A 20,870-nucleotide genomic window follows, 5' to 3' on the forward strand; every position below is an offset into this window, starting at 1 on the left:
GATAATAAAGCAGAGTGAAGTGAATATTATTCTCTCTAATAAGAAAAACTGATAAAAAAGCATTTCTTTTCTCATCTTCTTCTCTTCTTTTCTTCACATAATTTTTTTTTCTTTTAAGCAAAGACTGTGAAATTTCCGTGTTTTATATTAAATTTACCCGCCCTATTTTTCTATATGAGATTCCTTTATATAAACCTAATATTTATTTATCTTATGAATAAAAATAAGAGGGCGAGAGGGAAAGCAAAAAAGAGGGGAAAAAAATTGAAGAATTTATTTGACTTATTCGGTGCAATAAGCTAAATATTATATGACGAGATTACAAAGGAGTAAATCCAGAAGCGTATCTTATTTGCAAACGACATTTCTCCTTGTGTCCTGTGTTTGTATATATGTATATGTATTTATATGTATATACAGTTGCTAAAGAGGGAAAGAACAATGGATCCATAAATGTAAAGCAATAATGGTGTGTTCTACTCGGGGTATTTTCTGAGAGAACAGTAGGAGGGCCAGAGCGCGCGTTTTGCTGAATGAGGACTTCTTGTGTTCCATCTTCTCCAGTTATTGCACAAGTTTTTGTTTGAGATGCGCTGCCTCTTCTCGTGCCATCGTTTCTATACCACACACCCATATTGCATTTTTCTGTCCTGTCTCACGAGATTCGTCGTTGCTTTGCTTCTTCTTTTTCTCCTATTTTTTTTTTTTTTTTTTTTTTGTTTGTTATAAGTGCACTTTATCCTCAGTGCGTTGAGAATTTTTCCTGTCTTCCCTCTTTAATACAACCAGTTGACAGTTTTCAGATTTTAAGTCCAAATCTGTCACTTTTCCAACTCTTCTTTTCGACTCGTCTTTAAATTTCCTATCCTCTCTCACTCTTTCTCGAAACATTTCATTAGAAATTGTCAGTGAAACATTTCACTCGTTTTTTTTTTGTAATAAAATATCCCTCTTGTAAAATTCTACAGTTTTTCTAAACAGTTTAAAAAGGAATGTGAGTTAATTTCAATTTCATTTTATTTTCAATTTAATTTATTTCATTTATTATTTAATTTTATTATTTTTATTTACTAGTTTTTTATTTATTATTGCTTTCTCAATTTTCATAGAGAAAGTAATGAGTTACTAATTAATTAAACAATCAAAGAAATTAATTTTAATACAATGCAAGTAGTACAAGTAGTAAAAGTCGTTTTTAGTCAGACAATGTATAAAGTAAAATTTTAATGTTACTCTTTTAGTATTTAAATAATTGAATTCTCGTAGAATTATTGAATAAAAATTGATTTGAAAATTAATATCAATTAAAATTATACATTATAATTGAATATTAAAAGCATTTGTAGCATGAATTTTAAAAAATAAGTAAATTTTAATTTTTTTTTCATTTTTCGAAGAATTTACTTAAAATTGTATTAAAAATAATTAAAATCATGTGAAGAATGTTATTATTTAGAAGAATAATTGAATTCTCGTAAATAATTTTTATTATATTTTTTTTAAATAATTGAAATCCTGGAAAGAATTATATTATTGATGAAAATAATTGATTTCTTGGAACGCATTTTAATACATTTTTTTTAAATAATTGAATTGCTTTAGGAAATTTTATTAAAATAGCAGATTTTGAAAAAATTTGAATTTTAGAGAAGGATTTCATTATTTCTGAAATGTAATTGAATTCTTGCAAAATATTTTTGAAAATAATTACATTTTTCGAGAAATTTATTAAAAATAATATGAAAACTAATCGAAATCCTGTGAAGAATGTTATTATTTAGGAGAATAATTGAATTCTTGTAAATAATTTTTATTATATTAATTTTTTTAATAATCACATAATTAAGATTTAAAAAATTCACTTATTAGAAATATAATAATAATAATAATAATAATAATAATAATAATAATAATAATAATAATAATAATAATAATAATAATAACATTCTTCGAAAGAATTCAATTATTTTTTTAAAATAGTAAAATCTTTGCAAAAATTCAATTATTTTTAACAAAATTTAAATAAAACAGTCAAAACAATTCAATTGTTTTTTTAAATAGTAGAATCTTTGTAAAAATTCAATTATTTTCGATAAAATTTCGGGTAAGAATTCAATTTGTTTTAAATTCGTTATAAAAGTTTTCAAAAGAATTAAATTATTTTCTAAAATTTTAATAAATACTGCGAAACAATTAAATTAATTTTATAAGTAGTAAAATTAATCGTAAGAATTAAATAATTTTTATTATAAAATTTATTTTATTATAAACTTCAATAATAAAATATTTAATTATAATTATTATTAACCATCACGATTATTTTAAAAAGTTTAAAAAGGTTCTTTCTTTAATTTGATTATCTTCAAAATTTTTCATTAAAATTATTCATAAAACTACATTGTTAAAAAAAATTTATTTGTAAACAATGTAGAATTTTATTACAATTAAACTTAGTACTACTACTAAAAAAAAAAATTTTTTTTAAATTTGTATTATACTTTTTTTTAAATAATTGAAATCTTGTAAAGAATTGTATTATTTATGAAAATAATTGAATTCTTACAACGAATTTTATTACATTTTTTTAAATAATTGAATTTATGTGACAAATTTTATTACTTGTAAAAATAATTTAACTCTTACGAAGAATTTTATTAAAATTTTTGTAAATAATTTAATTTATTTTTGAAAAATTTTGTGGAAATTTAAATTATTATAAAACATGAAGATATCAATCATTCCGAGTCGAAGACTCGGAGTGATCGATATCTTTATGTTTTATAATAATATTCTTATAATTTGTTAAATTTCATAAAGATTTTCCCTCTAAGTAGTAAAAGTCTACTGTAGTCAGACAAATAATAAAATTTCGTAGAAATTTGACTTCTAAGTAGAGAGAGTCAATAATTGCAAAAAAAAAAGAAAATTTAATGAAAATCCTATTTTTAAGTAGTAAAAATCGACTATAGTCAGACAAACATTAAAATTGTGTAAGAATTGTTCCTTTAAGCAGTAAAAGTCAACACTTGTCAGACAAAGACGAAAATTTTGAATTCTTTCGTTATAATTCTGCTTCTAAGTAGTAAAAATAGATTGTAATCTGACAAATTAAAATAGTGTAAGAATTTAGTCAACTGTAGTCAGACAAATACGAAAATTTCTCAAAAATGTTGGTTTTAAGTAAAAAAAGTCAACGATTAATATTCAATAATATTAGATTAACAGAAGAATTTGAAAATTTAATAAAAATTGTGCCTCTAAGTAGTAAAAACATTCTATAGTCAGACGATCGTCAAAATTTCGTTAGAATTCTTCCTCTAAGTAGTAATAGTCAACAAGTGTCAGACAAATATCGAAATTGCAAATTTTTTTCCAATATATTTCTTATTAAAATACCGTAAATACCATTCCAATTGTAAAAATAATTTCCAATTATTTTTTCAAAAGTAGAAACAATAAAAACTTTATTAAAAATTCCCCATATATTCAAAAGCAAATGACAATCAGCTGGCTCAAAAATAAATAAGTTATTAGAATAAATAAATTTCCTCTGTTTTTTTTCATATTGTGAGTATAAAATGTTTCAAAAGGCGATAAATTGCAAATGAAAAAAAAAGAATTTCGGTACATTTGTCAATGGACAAACTGATATAGAGAAAGTTATATAGTGCCAATATTGATCATATATTGTTTGGTAGCGAAAAGAATACATCAAAAGGCTTCTAGTAAAATAAAGCGTTACATAAAATATAAATACTATATCACTTGATTTAAAAGCATTACATTATTTTAATAGTCGAATAAAACTTGTCAAAATTTTCTCATTGACATTAAAATATATTTTGTTATTCTAGACAATATTTCCCTTTTTAACTCGATGCGAATATTTGTTTGCTTTTTCAAAAATAAACTCGGAAGAAAATAATATTTAAATAAATACAGTGAAAATAATATGAAAAAATAATAAAATAATAAAATTTCAATTTATCTTCTGATTTTAATAATTTTAATTTTTAACACAAGAGAAGCAATAGAAACAAGATATCAAAAGAAAAAAAAAGAATAAAAAACGATCGAAAGAGATAATTAAATAAAATTGAAATAATTACACAAAATGATGATTGACAGTAGAAAAAAGGAGAGAAAGGAGAAAATGGAAAAATATGAAATAATAAATATCTTTAATAAATTTAGAAAAGTTGACCCAATAAAAAGTGTTCTTTATTATATCTGAATATCGCATAAAACTTTAATTTCGAACCGTTTAATTTAATCATGGATATATTAAAAGCTGAAAGAAGTAGTTAATCCTAAGTTCCTTGAAGCATTTGCCGTGAGGAAAATTAACTCTCAACAGAGAAAGTATAAAATTAACAATATAAAGTGAACTTTTGAAGAGAGCTGAGAAATTATAAGTTCTGTTCTTATATATACAACACGCAGTATTATATAAAGTCGAGCTTCAAAATCATAAAAAATACACATTTTTATTTTACCCAGTTTTCATAAAATTATTTCCCCAATTATTATAATAGAAAAACTAAAAAGGTTAATTTATTTTATCCCCTCTCACTGTATCAAATTACATCGAATTGATACCAAAAATGTCGTATCAAATCAAAAATTGATTTTTTTTCTATCAATTTGATCGATTTGATAATTTCAAAAAAAAAAAAAAAAACTGTACCCAAGAACAATTTTGAAAAAAAATTAAGTAAATAGAAAAAAAATTTTTTAGAAAAAACATTTAAATCTCCTCTTTTACAATTTTTTTAATAATTTGAATTTTTTCTGTTTGAAATTCAATCACAAATTAGAAATGTCTGGAATCATTTTTTTTTTTTTGCCAATTTAAATGTAAAAAAAAGAAACTCTCAAAGTTCAACAATTCTAGTTCAGAGAACATTTGTAATAATTAGTTGACCATAGAGGAGAGGGAGAGAAAAAAATAGAGAATATTCCTTTCTGTTTCTCTCTCTTTCTCTTTCTCTCTTTTCTCTTCTCTTCATTGGTAGTTCGTACTTTCTGTGGTCGATTTGTATAAAGTTGGACCAACGAGTATATAGTTAGTTATTCGCTAACCTTCCAGTCAGTTGGCATCGCCAGGGAAAACAGTGGGGAAAAGTAAATAGAATGAAACTTTTGAAAATCCTTTTTAAAAACCTTTTTGAATTTTTACATACAACTTTACATATTATTCAAGTTTAAAATAATAATTTTTAATTACAAAAATTCACTCCATTTTCTTTTTGCATTTAAATTTTTCCAAACTTTTTAACAGCTACGTCTATTTTTTATTTTCTGGCTTGAAATTTATTTTCCCAAAGTTTTAATTTTCTTTGATATTTTCTTTATTATTTATTCATTTACATATTTATTTACTATTACTATTTTATTTTTATATTTTTTATTTCTATATTTTTTATTTCTATATTTTTTTATTTCTATATTATTTTATTTATTTTATATTTTATTATTACTAGTCTACTATTATATTTGTTTATTTTATTATTATGAATAATTTTTATTTTATTTTTAATTATTAACTAAAAAATTAAAATTAAAAAATTAAAACTTATATTTTAATTACTAAAAGTTATTATTTGTTATTATTATTTTTATATTTTCATTTTTTTTCTCCATTTTTTCAGGGGAAAAATACTCGTGAATAAAAATTTCTATTTTCAGTTAAGCTTTTTTAATCAAAATAATTGCTATGAATCGTGATACGTTTTACGTGCAATAAACACTCAGAAAAAATTGAAAATAGGGGAAAGTGAGGGATCAAGGGAAAAAGAAATAGAAAGGAATATATAGAAACAAAAAAAAAGGCTTTGTCACGTTTACAAATGCAAACGGTTACGATAGACCCTCGCATAAATGTACGACTTACTCGTGTCCATGGGACTATTTTAACCAAAACGAATCCAAAGCCCAACATTGTTTACTAGAATTACGAATCGTGACTCTCAATATTGACCTACATGATATTTATATTTTACTCTTTTTTTTGTTTTATTTTTCTATAAATGAAAAAAAAATCAATGCGTTTTCCTATTTAAAATTTTTTTTTGTATTATTATTTTATATTAAAATTGTACCCAGATCTAAGTTTTTTATACTTTTACTAAAAAAAAAAAAAAAAAGAATTTTTACACGAGAAACTATCCATTAAAATCTCTGCAATTAAAAAGTGCATCACACAAACCTTTGACGTTATTTTTGCAGTTAAAATGTGATCCTTTTCATTTTAAAGCACACATGAATACCTTTATAAATAATGAGGTTTTTTTTACGCCTCAGTTTCCAACTTTTCATTCACAGCAGTAAAACGTTCTCCTCTATTTTTTTGTTTCATTTTATCAATGAATTTTTAAAAAAAAGTTTTTTCGAATATTTATTTATTTACTGATTTCTTTTTTTTGAGTGACAATTAAACATTTTGCATGCAATTTACGAAATTTTATTTTTTTATTTCGTTTATTGTTATGTAATGAGAATTATCGTAAAACAATTTTTTTTCATATTTAAATACAATTTTTAAGTGCTCAAAATCTGTTTTTTAAAACTAATAGCAAAACTACATTCAGACAAATATGAAAATTTCATTGTAATTCAGCCTCTAAGTAGTAAAGGTCAACGATAGTCAGACAAGCAAGAAGATTTCTTATAAATTTTATTTTAAGTAGTAAAACTCAACGATAGTCAGGCTAACACGAAGATTTCGAATTCTTTCCTATGAATTTTGACTCTAAGTAGTAAAAATCAACTATAGTCAGACAACCAAGAAAATTTTCTATAAATTTTATTATAAGTAGTAAAACTCAACGATAGTCAGGCTAACACGAAGATTTCGAATTCTTTCCTATGAATTTTGACTCTAAGTAGTAAAAATCAACTATAGTCAGACAAACAAGAGAATTTCTTTGAAATTCAGGCTTTTTAAGTAGTAAAGGTCAACGATAGTCAGACAAACAAGAAAATTTCCAATCAATTTTATTTTAAGTAGTAAAAATCAACTATAGTCAGACAATATCGAAAAATTCTTGAAAATTCTTCCTCTAAGTAGTAAAAATCAACTATATAGTCAGACAAAAAAAAATGTTCTATAAATTTTATTTTAAGTAGTAAAACTCAACGATAGTCAGACTAACACGAAGATTTCGAATTCTTTCCTGTGAATTTTGACTCTAAGTAGTAAAAATCAACAATAGTCAGACAATAAGGAAAATTTCTTTAGAAAACTTGTAACTTGATAATAAAAATGAAAATTTTTTACTTAGTTTTCTCATTTCCAAATATAAATTTTTGAAAAAATTCTTGTATGTCTATAATGATGATCGAGTGATGACATATCCGGCAGTTGATATGTAATTGCAATTATTGACGTTGTCAGACTGAAAATGGACCATTATATGCAGAGATTTGACCTATGATTTCCGCTTTCACTGTTCGAACATAGCAGGTGCAACTGCAACCTGTGAATAAGGGCCATAACTTTGCCCAGTGAACCGATAAACGATCGCACACTAACGGAAACTTAAAACTTTTTTTTACACATACACTGAAATATTAACAAAAAATTTTTTTTTCTTATTAATTTAACAAACATTCAACCACAATTTTTTTCTCTCATTTTAAAAATCATTTTAATGTTTCACGCTTGTGGAAAAAGAAAATTTTTATAAAAATAAACCCTCACTTGTTTTTTCCAGTAGAAGTAGAAATTTATATTAGGAAATTTATTTATTTCAACCAAATTATTTGTTAGATGCAAAAAATGAAATATTTCATAAAATTATTAATTTTTCCAAGGTAGAAGCAGTGAAAATAATTTTCTCCAGTATAATTGAAATTTTTTTTTTTATTCTATCTTTTTTCATTGAAAATTAGTCAGAAAATTTCTTTATATAAGAGATTCTATTTTGAAGAAATCGATTCATTCAAATCAGCAGAATCCAATTTCTTAGCAATCCAAAGATATTAATAGACTTCCTTCCATCAATCTCTGAATCGAATTCCTATTAGCGCATAAATTCCGCATAAAAAAAAGACTATTACCATAATGAAAATCGTATTTTTCCATAGTGAAATTTAGCGTTCAAAATTTATTTTTTTTTTTCAAAAAAAATTGTTGTCTAATTCGCACGTTTATTGTTAAATAATTTTATTTTTTCATTTCTTTTAATATTATTTTTTTTCCTCTAAATTATTATACTTTCGAAATTTTTGTATTTATTTTATGTAATATTGTAAATTAATATTATTGTTTATTACAACTAATAATAATATATTTATTAATTAATATTATTGTAAACTATAATTATTTTTCAATAATTTATTTATTAATTAATATTTTCACTATTAATATATTCACTATTTAAGTTAACTTAAAAATATAAAATTTCAACGAATTAGTACCAAAAATGTGGATTAAATCCCAAGTTGAACAACAGTTTTGGTATTTAATACTTTCAAGGAAACTAAGTGGAAAACTATTGTGAAAATTTCTGTAAGTAGTAAATGTTAACGATAGTCCAAACTAATATCAAAATTTTAGTAGGAGTTTTGTTTTAAAGTGAAAATTCTCCTTATAAGTAGTAAAGATCAACTATAGTCAGACAAATAAGAAAATTTCTTAGAAATTCTGTTTCTAAGTAGTAAAAATGTTCTATAGTCAGACAATCAAGAAAATTTCAAAGAGATTCTTTCTAGAAACAGTAAAAGACAACGATAGTTAAACAAATAAAAATAAATGTAAACTACATTCAGACAAATATGAAAATTTCTTTGAAATTCAACCTGTAAGTAGTAAAGGTCAACGAAAGTCAGACAAACAAGAAAATTTCCTGTAAATTTTATTTTAAGTAGTAAAACTCAACGATATTCAGACCAACACGAAGATTTCAAATTCTTTTCTATGAAATTTTGACTCTAAGTAGTAAAAATCAACTATAGTCAGACAATAACAAAAATTTCTTTGATATTCAGGCTCTAAGTAGTAAAGATCAACGATAGTCAGACAAACAAGAAAATTTCTTATAAATTTTATTTTAAGTAGTAAAAATCAACTACAGTCAGACAATATCGAAAAATTCTTAGAAATCCTTCCTCGAATTAGTAAAAATAAAAAAAAAATTTAGTCAGACAAACAAGACAATTTCCTGTAAATTTTATTTTAAGTAGTAAAACTCAACGATAGTCAGACAAACAAGAGAATTTCCTATAAATTTTATTTTAAGTAGTAAAACTCAACTATAGTCAGACAATAACAAAAATTTCTTTGACATTCAGGCTCTAAGTAGTAAAGATCAACGATAGTCAGACAAACAAGAAAATTTCTTATAAATTTTATTTTAAGTAGTAAAAATCAACTATTTAGTCAAACAATCAAGAAAATATCCTGTTAATTTTATTTTAAGTAGTAAAACTCAACGATAGTCAGACCAACACGAAGATTTCAAATTCTTTTCTATGAAATTTTGACTCTAAGTAGTAAAAATCAACTATAGTCAGACAATAACGAAAATTTCTTTGAAATTCAGGCTCTAAGTAGTAAAGATCAACGATAGTCAGACAAACAAGAAAATTTCCTATAAATTTTATTTTAAGTAGTAAAAATCAACTATTTAGTCAGACAATCAAGAAAATATCCTGTTAATTTTATTTTAAGTAGTAAAACTCAACGATAGTCAGACCAACACGAAGATTTCAAATTCTTTTCTATGAAATTTTGACTCTAAGTAGTAAAAATCAACTATAGTCAGACAATAACGAAAATTTCTTTGAAATTCAGGCTCTAAGTAGTAAAGATTAACGATAGTCAGACAAACAAGAAAATTTCCTATAAATTTTATTTTAAGTAGTAAAAATCAACTATTTAGTCAGACAATCAAGAAAATATCCTGTTAATTTTATTTTAAGTAGTAAAACTCAACGATAGTCAGACCAACACGAAGATTTCAAATTCTTTCCTATGAATTTTGACTCTAAGTAGTAAAAATCAACTATAGTCAGACAATAACGAAAATTTCTTCAAAATACTTCTTCTAAAAACTAAAAATATTGTTATAAAAATAATAATATGAAAAAAATTCCCATAATATCATTTTTTTTCTTTTACTTTTATAGATAAAAAAGTGTGTTTCGTTTCCATCTGGAATATAAGTAGAAAAAATAAAAAAAATAGGTCATAAAAAAAAGTATACAGATTTAAAAGTTGTTAAAATATTTGCGTTTTGAATAAAGAGAGAGAAAGAGAAAGAGAGAGAGAGAGATATCGGTGAAATTTCGATCGTTACGAGTCCCCTTCATTGCTACACGAGAATCGTTCTTGTGGAAGACACGTCTTCCCTTACTGTGTATAGGAGCAATAATTTCGATATCAGTGCAATAAAGGCGTTGGGTACGCGGCCCATTCACGTATAAAACGTATGTTCCATTTCAGTTCTTCATGATCCTTAAACCCACCTACCGCCTCCCAATGCTCTAAACTCACGTACATACTCACATAAAACAAAAGTAAATGCGGTAGAGGCAAATGTTTTCAAAGAAAAAAAAAAGAAGAAGAAAAAATAATAATAAATCCCCCGATTTCTTGCGGGAAAAGAAAAATTTTATCAATATATAGATAATATGGTATAAAGTATAGTATCACTTGAAATAATTATACTACATCATTTTATCTATTAATCTGTCACATAATTTTTTTCTCGCCCTTTATGGATGAAATAAAAATTTATACAGAATCGTAAAGTTCCACGCAGATACTTTATTCTGTTTTTTTTTATAACCGTTACTCTTCTTTTTAAATTTAATTCTACAAATATTTTTTCATTATTATATTTTTTACTCCAACATTTGTTTTTTTTTAGATTTTATTTATAGGTAATATTAGGTAATATTTTAATTAATATTACAATTTTCTTTGTAATTTTTCAATACGAGACAATATTGATAATTTTTTTATTATTTCTTAGTAATTTCTCTATAGAAGAAAGTATCTTAATCAATATTTTAATTCCCATGTTAGATTTTCTATTATTTCGTATTGTAATAATTATTTTAATTTCTTTCATAATTTTCGTATTTAAAAAAATATTAATAATTTTTAATTAATATTTCAATTATTATTTTAATTTTCTTTGTAATTTTTCAATACGAGATAATATAATTTTTTAATACAAAAACGTATTTTAATAATTATTCTAAATTTTTTTTTGATTTTCGTATTCAAAAACAAATTAATATTTTAATTAATATTTAAATTGATATTTTTATTTTCTTGGTAATTTTCCAATACGAAAAAATATTGGTAATTTCTTTAATGTACAAAAAAAAATTTCAATGAATATTTTAACTTCCTTGTTAATTTTTCTGATGGAAAAAAGTATTTCAATAATATAATTATTTAAAAATTGTTTTGTGTTTTTTCGTATTCAAAAAAAAATATTGCGATTAATATTTCAATTTTTTTGATATAATTTTTATTGTATTTAATTTTATTATATTAAATAAATAAGTATTTCAATAAATGTTTAAATTTTTCTTTTGATAATTTTTTCTCAGCAAATAATATTTTCCTATTTTAATTTTCTTGCAAATTTTTCTATTTAAAAAAAATATTTCAATTAATATTTTATAATTTACTTGGTAATTTTTCCAAAGAAAAGAATATTTCAAGAACTATTTTAATTTAAAAAAAAATAATTTTATAGGTACATAAAAGTTTTTTGAGCTTTATTCACAGAAAAAATATTTTAATAAATATTTAAATTTTATTGGTAATTTTTCTATAGGAAAAAGTGATTTAATAATTATTTAAATTTTATTGGTAATTTTTCTATAGGAAAAAGTGATTTAATAATTATTTAAAAATATTTCTCTGTGATTTTTCGTTTGCAAAATATATTGCAATTAATATTTGAATTTTTTTGGTATAATTTTTATTGTACTTAATTTTCTTATATTCAAAGAACAAGAATTTCAAGTAATTTTTAAATTTATCTTTTGATAATTTTTTTTCTATACAAAAAATATATTTCACAATTAATATTTTAATTTTCATCTTAATTTTTCTATACAAAAAAAAATGTTTTAATATTTTATTTTCCATGTAATCGTTCTATGTAAAAAAAATATTTCAATTATTTCTATAATTTCCTTGTTAATTTTTCTATACAAAAGAGTATTTCAATAATTATTTTAATGTTTTTTTGCTTTTTTTCGTATACAGTAAAATATTACAATTAACATTTCAATTTTTCTCCTATTTTTTTATCTCGAAAAAAGGAATATTTCAATTTTCCCCCCTTTCTTCTTTTTCTCTCCTAATATTTGGCACTATTGTACCAATAATTAAAATTCCCTCTTCCTAAATTAAATTTTTCATTTCTATCGAATTTAAACGTTCATTAGGTCACAAGAGTGTAAAAAAAAAACTTTTCCCCATTTCAGAATATAATACATATATATACGCGCGCATTATTGGAAAATGGAACGAAATCTAAAATTATAATTGAAATTAAATCTGAATTATAATTATGGAACTGAAGGCAAACAAAATGTGAGTTAAATTTAGAGAGTATATAGAGAATGATGGAACAATGTATAGAGGTATATTTATTAGAAGAAAGAAAAAATTAATTGATGTATTAATTATCATTTTTTCATATTTACTGTATGGAAAGATAGAAAGAAATTACTCTTTCTAAAGAAAATTATTATTTATTAATTTTTTTTTCTTTTTTTTGACAATTTTGAATGATAATGTGTCAGTCAATTTGCCTTTGACACTTTCGACAATCGTGGTCAATCACTGTACCTTGATGCGACAACCGTTGTGTCAATTTGCATAATTTATCGATTAAATAAACGGGTTATGGTCATGTTATGCATTTACTGATGTATTGTAATTATTATTGACAGATTTTTTTCCATATCTACCAGCACTGACAATTATTATTATCAATATTATTATTATTAGAATTAATTTTTATTTTTTGTCTCTAGCATTCAATAATCCACTCTCGCACTTTTTTTCTTCCATCTCTCTCATAACTTTAAAAATAAATAATAATAATAATAATTTTTTTTTTGAAAAAAACAATAGTTTTGTTATTTCTTTTAATGTGTAATTTTTTTTTTAAATTTGATTTCTAAGTTTTTTAATGTGTAATGAGGAAATATTTTGATTTCGAAATTTAAAAAATGAAAAAAAGTAAAATGTACATTTTGACATTGTTAATTTTTAATTTACAATATTTTTCAGTCGAGTGTAAATTTTAAAAATATTGAAGCAAAAGAAAATAATTGTTTAGAACGTTGAAAATTTAAATGAAATTTGACTGACATTTTCCTAATTTCAATTCTAAGATACATAAATATAATTGGAGTTTAAAAGTTAATTTAATTTATAACGACCTTTAAATAAATAAATTTAAAAAATTATTAAATGGAATCATGGTTAAAAAAAAATTCCCAGAATATACAATAAAATATAGAATAAATATTTCTAGAGAAAAAGTAAACAATAGTTTTAAATTAAAACTAATTTTAAAGCCATATTCGCCGAATACATGAAATATTAATTGAAAAGTTCTCCGTAGAGAAGAAACAACAAACAATATTTATAAATAAAAAAAAAATATTCGCCGACTACATAAAATATAATAAATGAAACATATATATTCTAGACAAGAAACAATTGCATTAATTGAGAAAACTTGGTGGGAAATTGTTTATTTAATCATAGTAAGTGAACTCGACGACAAAACCATAAGATAATGTACACACATAGATATATATACTTATAGACTGTATGCACAAACTTTTATAAACTACTTTTATAATAGGAATTGATTGCTTCGAGAGTGAGTGTTTGATATATCTCGAATGAATATTAAACAGGTGGTTTTAAATATAGACGTAGTGACAGGAATGACAAAGTTTTGTATCTTTTCTCAAAAAATTATCTCTACACTATTCACGATATTTTATCTTCAAATAAATTTTTGAAACATTTCCAATTCAGTTCGCAATTTAAAAAAAAGAAGAGGAGAAAAATTTCTCATTTCGCATTCTAACGTTAGTCAGTTTTATTCTATATATATATATATATACTATGTACAAAATGGAAAACGTGTAGCGCCAATTTTCTTTTTACAACAAACTTTTCACCGCAAAATAAAGTGGAAGAAAGTATATAGAAAGTATATAGAAAAAAAATAAAGTAAACAATTTTTTAACAAAACTTTTCATCCTCTTTTTTTTCTATTAAAAAATACTTTTTCATTTCAACTTTTAATCATTTTTACATTGCTTCCTTCCTTGAGGTAAAAAAAATTCTCTATTTTAAAAAAAAAAATATTATTTTTCATAACTAATATTTTTCTTTCGATAACATTTTTTTTGTGTATATTTTTGACCTTATTGACTTTGACTTTTTGAAAACAATGTTTTATATAAAATATTTTTATTGTATTTTTTTGTTTTTGTTTGTTTTTTTTGTATTTTTTTCTTTGTATTTTTTTGCTTTTCTTCCAAATGACTTTTTCTCTAGAGAATAAAAATGATGAACTGACGATATACAAATAGATAATATAAACGACTATTGCACTCTCTAAAGGGAAATGTATATAAAAATATTTCTTATCTCCGTTTTTTATGCATCTCAAGTTCGAGAAACGATATCGATTCTTCACATATGCAAATAATTTTTATCTGGCGAGAAAATTCTACGTAAATTATAATTCGTCGCATAATTCTTAGAAGAAATAAAAAAATTTACAAAAAAAAATATTTTTTATTTATATAAAAAAGTGTATTACACTGAAAATTATTTTTTACTCAAAAAATATTTTATATTTAATATTTAATATTTCCAATATTTTATATTGAAAGTATATTTATTTATTCACTTATTTATATTAATATAGAAATTATTTATATAATTTATTTAGTCATTTATTTATAGAATAATTTATTATTTATATTATATCAAAGTGTATTATGCTGTAAAAAATATATTATATTGAAAAAAAATAAATATAAAAAAATATATTGAGAAAAAAATTTTGTTTCACTTTAATTTTACTTAATTTTCTACTACATTTGATTATTATTTATATGCTTTTTGTTTAATATTTACATCGAATTTCTCTATTTACCGCATAGTTATTTATGGTTTATTTTTATGTTTATTTTTTTTAAATCATATTTTTTAATGTAAATATTATATTTAAACTGAAATACGAAAATTATTCGAATAGAATTTACTCAAAAAAAAATTTTTTAAAAATTTGTTTCAATATTTATGTCATTCAATTTAATCTTTTACTTGATTGTTATCAAATAAATATTGTTGTGCATCAAATCATTTTCATTAACATCATATCTTTTTACAATAAATATTATATTTTATTTATATACGAATATTATTGTTATAGATTTTATTTGGATTCAAAATAAAATTTATTACTGTAACGATAAAATATTTATTTACACTGAAAACAAAATTTACTTGATTTAAATAAATAAATAAAATAAATAAAATATTTATTTATACTGACAACAAAATTTACTTGATACAAATAAATGTTTAATTGAAAATAATTTCAATCAAATAATTTCTATATTTGAATCAAATAAATTTTTTTTGAAGTTGAACCAATAATTATTTATTTATTTACATAAACGAGTTTGATTCAAATAAAGTTCCGTCCTCTGGGATCAGGAAAATAAGAAATCTGTGGAAATTGAGTTTGAAAAGGAAGTAATTAAAAAAAAATTGATGGAACAAAATTAATTAAATTTAGTTGTAACAAAAGTTAATAATATAGCTTTTTTAAAAAAAAATGATTTTACAAGTTTTATATTAAACTTTTCTAAGTTAATGAATTTTATAGAAAGTTTGTGATACTTCTAGAAAGAGCTTTCACATTTAATAATTTCTTTAGCAGCTTATTTTAAATTTAAATATACTAAACTTTAATTCAATTAAATAGATTATCTTTAATTCAATAGATAATGATAATTTTTGAATTGCAAAATCAAATGAGCTTTATGAAACTATTAAACAATTATTCCCCACTTAATGTTAGATTCAAGCAAAACTGTATATTTCTATATTTAAAAAGTAGTTTTAATTTTTAATCAGATACTTATTGATTTTCTGTAATAAAATTAATATTTAATTTAATACTGAAGTCAACGATCAAAATTAATAATTCTTTTGTATTTTCTATTGTATATTTATTCTTTATTTCCATTTTATTTACATTTATTTCTATTCTTTTTTATTTATTTCTACCTTTTTCTATTTCTTTCTAATTGTTTCTTTCTATTTCTATTTCTATTTATTTTTATTCTTTTCTATTTGTTACAATTTTTTATTTATTTTTAATCTTTTCTATCTATTCCTATCCTTTTCTATTTATTTCTATCATTTTCTATTTATTTCTATACATTTCTATTTAATACTATTGTTTTCTATTTCATTCAATTTATTTCTATTCTTTTCTATGTATTTCTATATTTTTATATTCCTTTCTATCCTTTTGTATCCTTTTTTATTTATTTCAATCCATTTTCTATTTATTTTTACATTTTTCTTTCTTTTTCTATTTATTTTTATCCTTTTCTATTTATTACTATTTTTCTATTTATTTAAACCATTTTCTATTTTTTCCTACATATTTCTATTCTTTTCTATTTATTTCTGTACTTTTTTATTTATCTCTATCCTTTTTTATTTATTTCTATCCATTTTCTATTTATTTTTACATTTTTTCTTTCTTTTTCTATTTATTTTTATCCTTTTCTATTTATTACTATTTTTCTATTTATTTAAACCATTTTCTATTTTTTCCTACATATTTCTATTCTTTTCTATTTATTTCTATACTTTTTTATTTATCTCTATCCTTTTTTATTTATTTCTATACTTTTTTATTTATCTCTATCCTTTTTTATTTATATCTATCCATTTTCTATTTATTTTTAAAATTTTATTTTTATTTCTATCATTTTCTATTTATTTCTATATTTTTCTATCTATTTCTATCCTTTTTGATACTTTTCTATTTATTACTATTTTTCGACTTATTTATATCTTTTTATATTTATCCCTATCGCTTTCTATTTATTTCTATTCTTTTTTTATTTATTTTACCTTTTTCTATTTCTTTCTAACTTTTTCTTTCTTTTTCTATTTATTTTTATCCTTTTCTATTTATTTCTATACTTTTCTATTTATTGCTATACTTTTCTACTTATTGCTATTTTTCTATTTATTTATACCATTTTCTATTTTTTCCATTTATTTCTATTCTTTTTTATTTCTTTTTATATTTTTCCATTTATTTCCAATCTTTTCTATGTATTCCTATCCTTTTCTATGTCTTCCTATCCTTTTTCTATTTAATCCTATCCTTTTCCATATATTTTTTTTATTTTTTTTTCTATATTTTTCTATTTATTTATAATTATTTGCTATTTTCTTGTTGGACAGTGAAGGCAATAAATTTATAAGTGCAATTCAAAATTTAATATTATTTGTTCTTTTCCGATTTATTTATAATATGCAATTAATTTTATTTCTTTAGGTATATTTATTTCTATTTACTTCTACATTTATTTATATTTATTTATTTTTATTCATTATTTCTTTATTTATTCATTTACATTTGCTTGTATTTATTTATATTCATTTCTATTTATTTGCATTTATTTGTATTTATTTTCTATTTAATTTATATTTTTTTTCTTTTTTGCAATATTTATTATATATATATTTATATTTACATTTATTTGCATTTTTATTGTAACACAGTTTTCTCGAACGTATGAAATTTACATCAAACTGGATCAAAATTGATATGAAAGTTTCAGATCAAATTATGCTTTGATTCACATTTTCAGTATCAATTCATTTTAATCCGACACTTTTAAATAAGCAGTATATTTATTTCTATTTATAACATATTTATTTCAATTTATATCAATTCATTTCCATTTATTTTGTTTATTTCCATTTATTTTATTTACTTTTATTTATTTTTATTTATTTTTATTTATTTTCATTTATTTACAGCTTTTAACATTTGTTCACCATTTATTTAAAAATATTCTATGTATTCATTTACATTTATTTTCTATCTATATTTCTTTTTATTTATTTTTTTACTTCTGTTCATTTCTATTTATTTCTGTTTATTTCTGCATACTTCTATTTACAACTGTTTAATTCCCTTTATTTTCATTTATTTATATATATTTACATTTAATTTATTTCCATTTGTTTCTATTTATTTATATTTATTTATATTTATTTACATTTATTTACATTTATTTATATTTATTTATTTACATGTTTATTCATTTTCAACTTGTTTCCCAAAAACATTTATTTGGATTTAATTTGAAATCTGCTCCAATTTCCATTAATAGAATATAAAAGAAAAGTAAATTTAAAAAAAAAACTGGCTATAAAAGTATATTTTATTTTTAGAATTGAAGGAATAAAATTGAAAAGGTCATCATCGACGATTTAAATAATCATCTAAATGAAAGGTTCGAAAATTGGGTTGTCTCATTCACACGCGGGTAAATATTCACGGGGTGTACTCTTTATAAATATAAAATTAAGCATTGACAGCATTTTACTCTGCTCCACTGATCCATTTTAATTTAACATTAGAGTTTTAGTTTAAGGTTCTAACCTTAGCCTTTTAAATAAATATAAATCTATATCTATTGGCGTCAAAGTGTCTAGCACAACTATATATATATATTACTTACATGGTGCATCAACTGTTTCGATTAGAAACTCCGAATTAACAATTCCACCAAAGACGATGATGATCATCAAAATACGTGAATAATCGATAAATTTCATCGTTTCGTGAAAAATGAAATTAATTTTCTTCATTTCTTCTTCATTTCTTGATTCAACGAATCACAGGATTTTTCGATAAAGAAAGAAGTATTTTTCTTTTTTCAAAAAAAAAAAAAATCCAAGTTTTCCTTTCTTTGGCTAATTAGCGCTTTGTTATTTTTCCCCTTTCCCCACTAATTGTTACACTAATTCACTCGCGTTTCATGTAAACAGCCAAAGCAGAGATCAGCCAATCAATGCTTTAAGCTCCGAAACATTTCCGCGCACGTACAAGTTACACGTCGATCTTGATTAAGGCAAGAGGGAGGGTAGGAGGGAGGGGGGGGGGGGGGGTTTGGTTGGTTATGTTAAACAGAAAACGGTGTTTGTGAGGGTGGAAGGGAGGGAGAGTCAACGATCTATCGACGTATTGGCCTCTGTGATCGTTCACATTGCGCTTAACTTCCGGTTTCACACGAACCACTGAACGGTAAATGCGATTTACACTTGCGTCCTGATTCTCAAACCAATATTAAAAAAAGAAAAAAAATGTTCCAGACACATGAAACTTATATCAGAAAAAAAAATGTTCATATAAAAATTCCTGATAAATTGGAAATTTTTTTCTCGTTCTCTCTCTTTCTGTTTCTCCCTCCCTCTCTCTCCCTCTCTCTCTTTCTCTCTTTCTCTCTTCTTTTGACCCCGCGAGATAAATCCAATTAAAGTGACACAATTTTATCGTAATTGGAAATGCAAATGATTGTCGTTGCAGAGCTTGTTTCAGTTTGAGAATTTTTTTTTTCTATTTTCTATGATTAAATTTTTTTATTATTTTTTATCTTACGAATTTTTTTTTTTTTTTTTTATTCGGTAATTTCATAAAAAATTTTTTTTGTTAATTTTTAGTTATTCTTGTTAAGAAACAAGTGTTATTCTTGTTATTCTTGTTGTTATTCTTGTTATTATTGTTATTGTTGTTGTTATTCTTGTTATTCTTGTTTTTGTTATTTTTCCTTCAATTGTTGTTCAATTTTTGTCCACTTTTGATTATTTTTGTTAATTTTTGGATAATTTTCGTTAATTCTTGTTAATTTCTTTTTTTTTTTGCTGTTTTTTGTTAATTTTTTGTTATTTTTTTTTATTTTTCATGAATTTTTGTTAATCTTTGTTAACATTTTGTCAATTATTTTTCGTTAATTAATTTTTGTCTCTCTTTGATTAATCTTTGTTAAAATTTTAAAATTTTTTTTTCTTTTTTCATTAATTAATTTTTGACACTCTTTTGTTAATTTCTGTTACTTTTTGTTAATTTTTGGTTATTTTATTTATTTTTCATGAATTTTTGTTAATCTTTGTTAACATTTTGTCAATTTTTTTTCGTTAATTAATTTTTGTCACTCTTTGGTTAATCTTTGTTAAAATTTTGTTAATTTTTTTTCATTTTTCATTAATTAATTTTTGTCACTCTTGTATTAATTTCGGTTACTGTTTTGTTAATTATTTGCAAAATTTTGTTAAAGTTACGTTAAAAACGCTTACTCTTGTTACGTTTTTGTTAATTGTTCATTAATTCTCGATTCTTGTATTTTTTCCTCTTCAAAATATTCGAATTTTCAATTTTCAAAATCTTTTTTGCTATTGTTTTATTTTTCTTAATATTTTTTGTTAATTTATTGTTAATTTTCGAAAAATTTTGTTACTCTTTGTCAATTCTTGTTAACCTTTTTTTGCTATTTGTTAATTTTTATTACTTCTTCGTTAATTAATTTTTGTCATTCTTTTGTTAACTTTCCCTCAAACTTTGTTGATTTTCTTTGAAATTTTCTTAAATTTTTGTTACTTTTCCGTTAATTCTTGTTGCTTGTATTTATTTCCTCTGAAGATTATTCGAATTTTCTATAATTTTTGAAGTACTTTATGTTATTGTATTATTTTTCTTTAAATTTTTGGTTGATTTTTACAAAATATTTTTTGAATTATAGTAAATTTTTTGTTA

The 20,870-nt window shown here is 22.1% G+C and overlaps 1 protein-coding gene across 1 annotated transcript in view; it reads right to left on the bottom strand.

The window, feature by feature from the left end:
• The window catches only part of LOC122511631 (hemicentin-2-like), a 59,338-nt gene extending 39,596 nt beyond the window's left edge, over nucleotides 1-19,742 (bottom strand). Inside the window, exon 1 of the mRNA XM_043627005.1 lies at nucleotides 18,799-19,742. Within this exon, the coding sequence (XP_043482940.1) occupies nucleotides 18,799-18,928 (130 nt within the window). The 5' untranslated portion in view covers nucleotides 18,929-19,742. The remainder of the gene's footprint in view (nucleotides 1-18,798) is intronic.
• Between the last annotated feature and the right edge of the window lie 1,128 nt (nucleotides 19,743-20,870).

The sequence above is a fragment of the Leptopilina heterotoma genome, unplaced genomic scaffold (genome assembly GCF_015476425.1).
Source record: "Leptopilina heterotoma isolate Lh14 unplaced genomic scaffold, ASM1547642v1 Lhet_88, whole genome shotgun sequence".
Classification (NCBI taxonomy): Eukaryota; Metazoa; Arthropoda; class Insecta; order Hymenoptera; family Figitidae; genus Leptopilina; species Leptopilina heterotoma.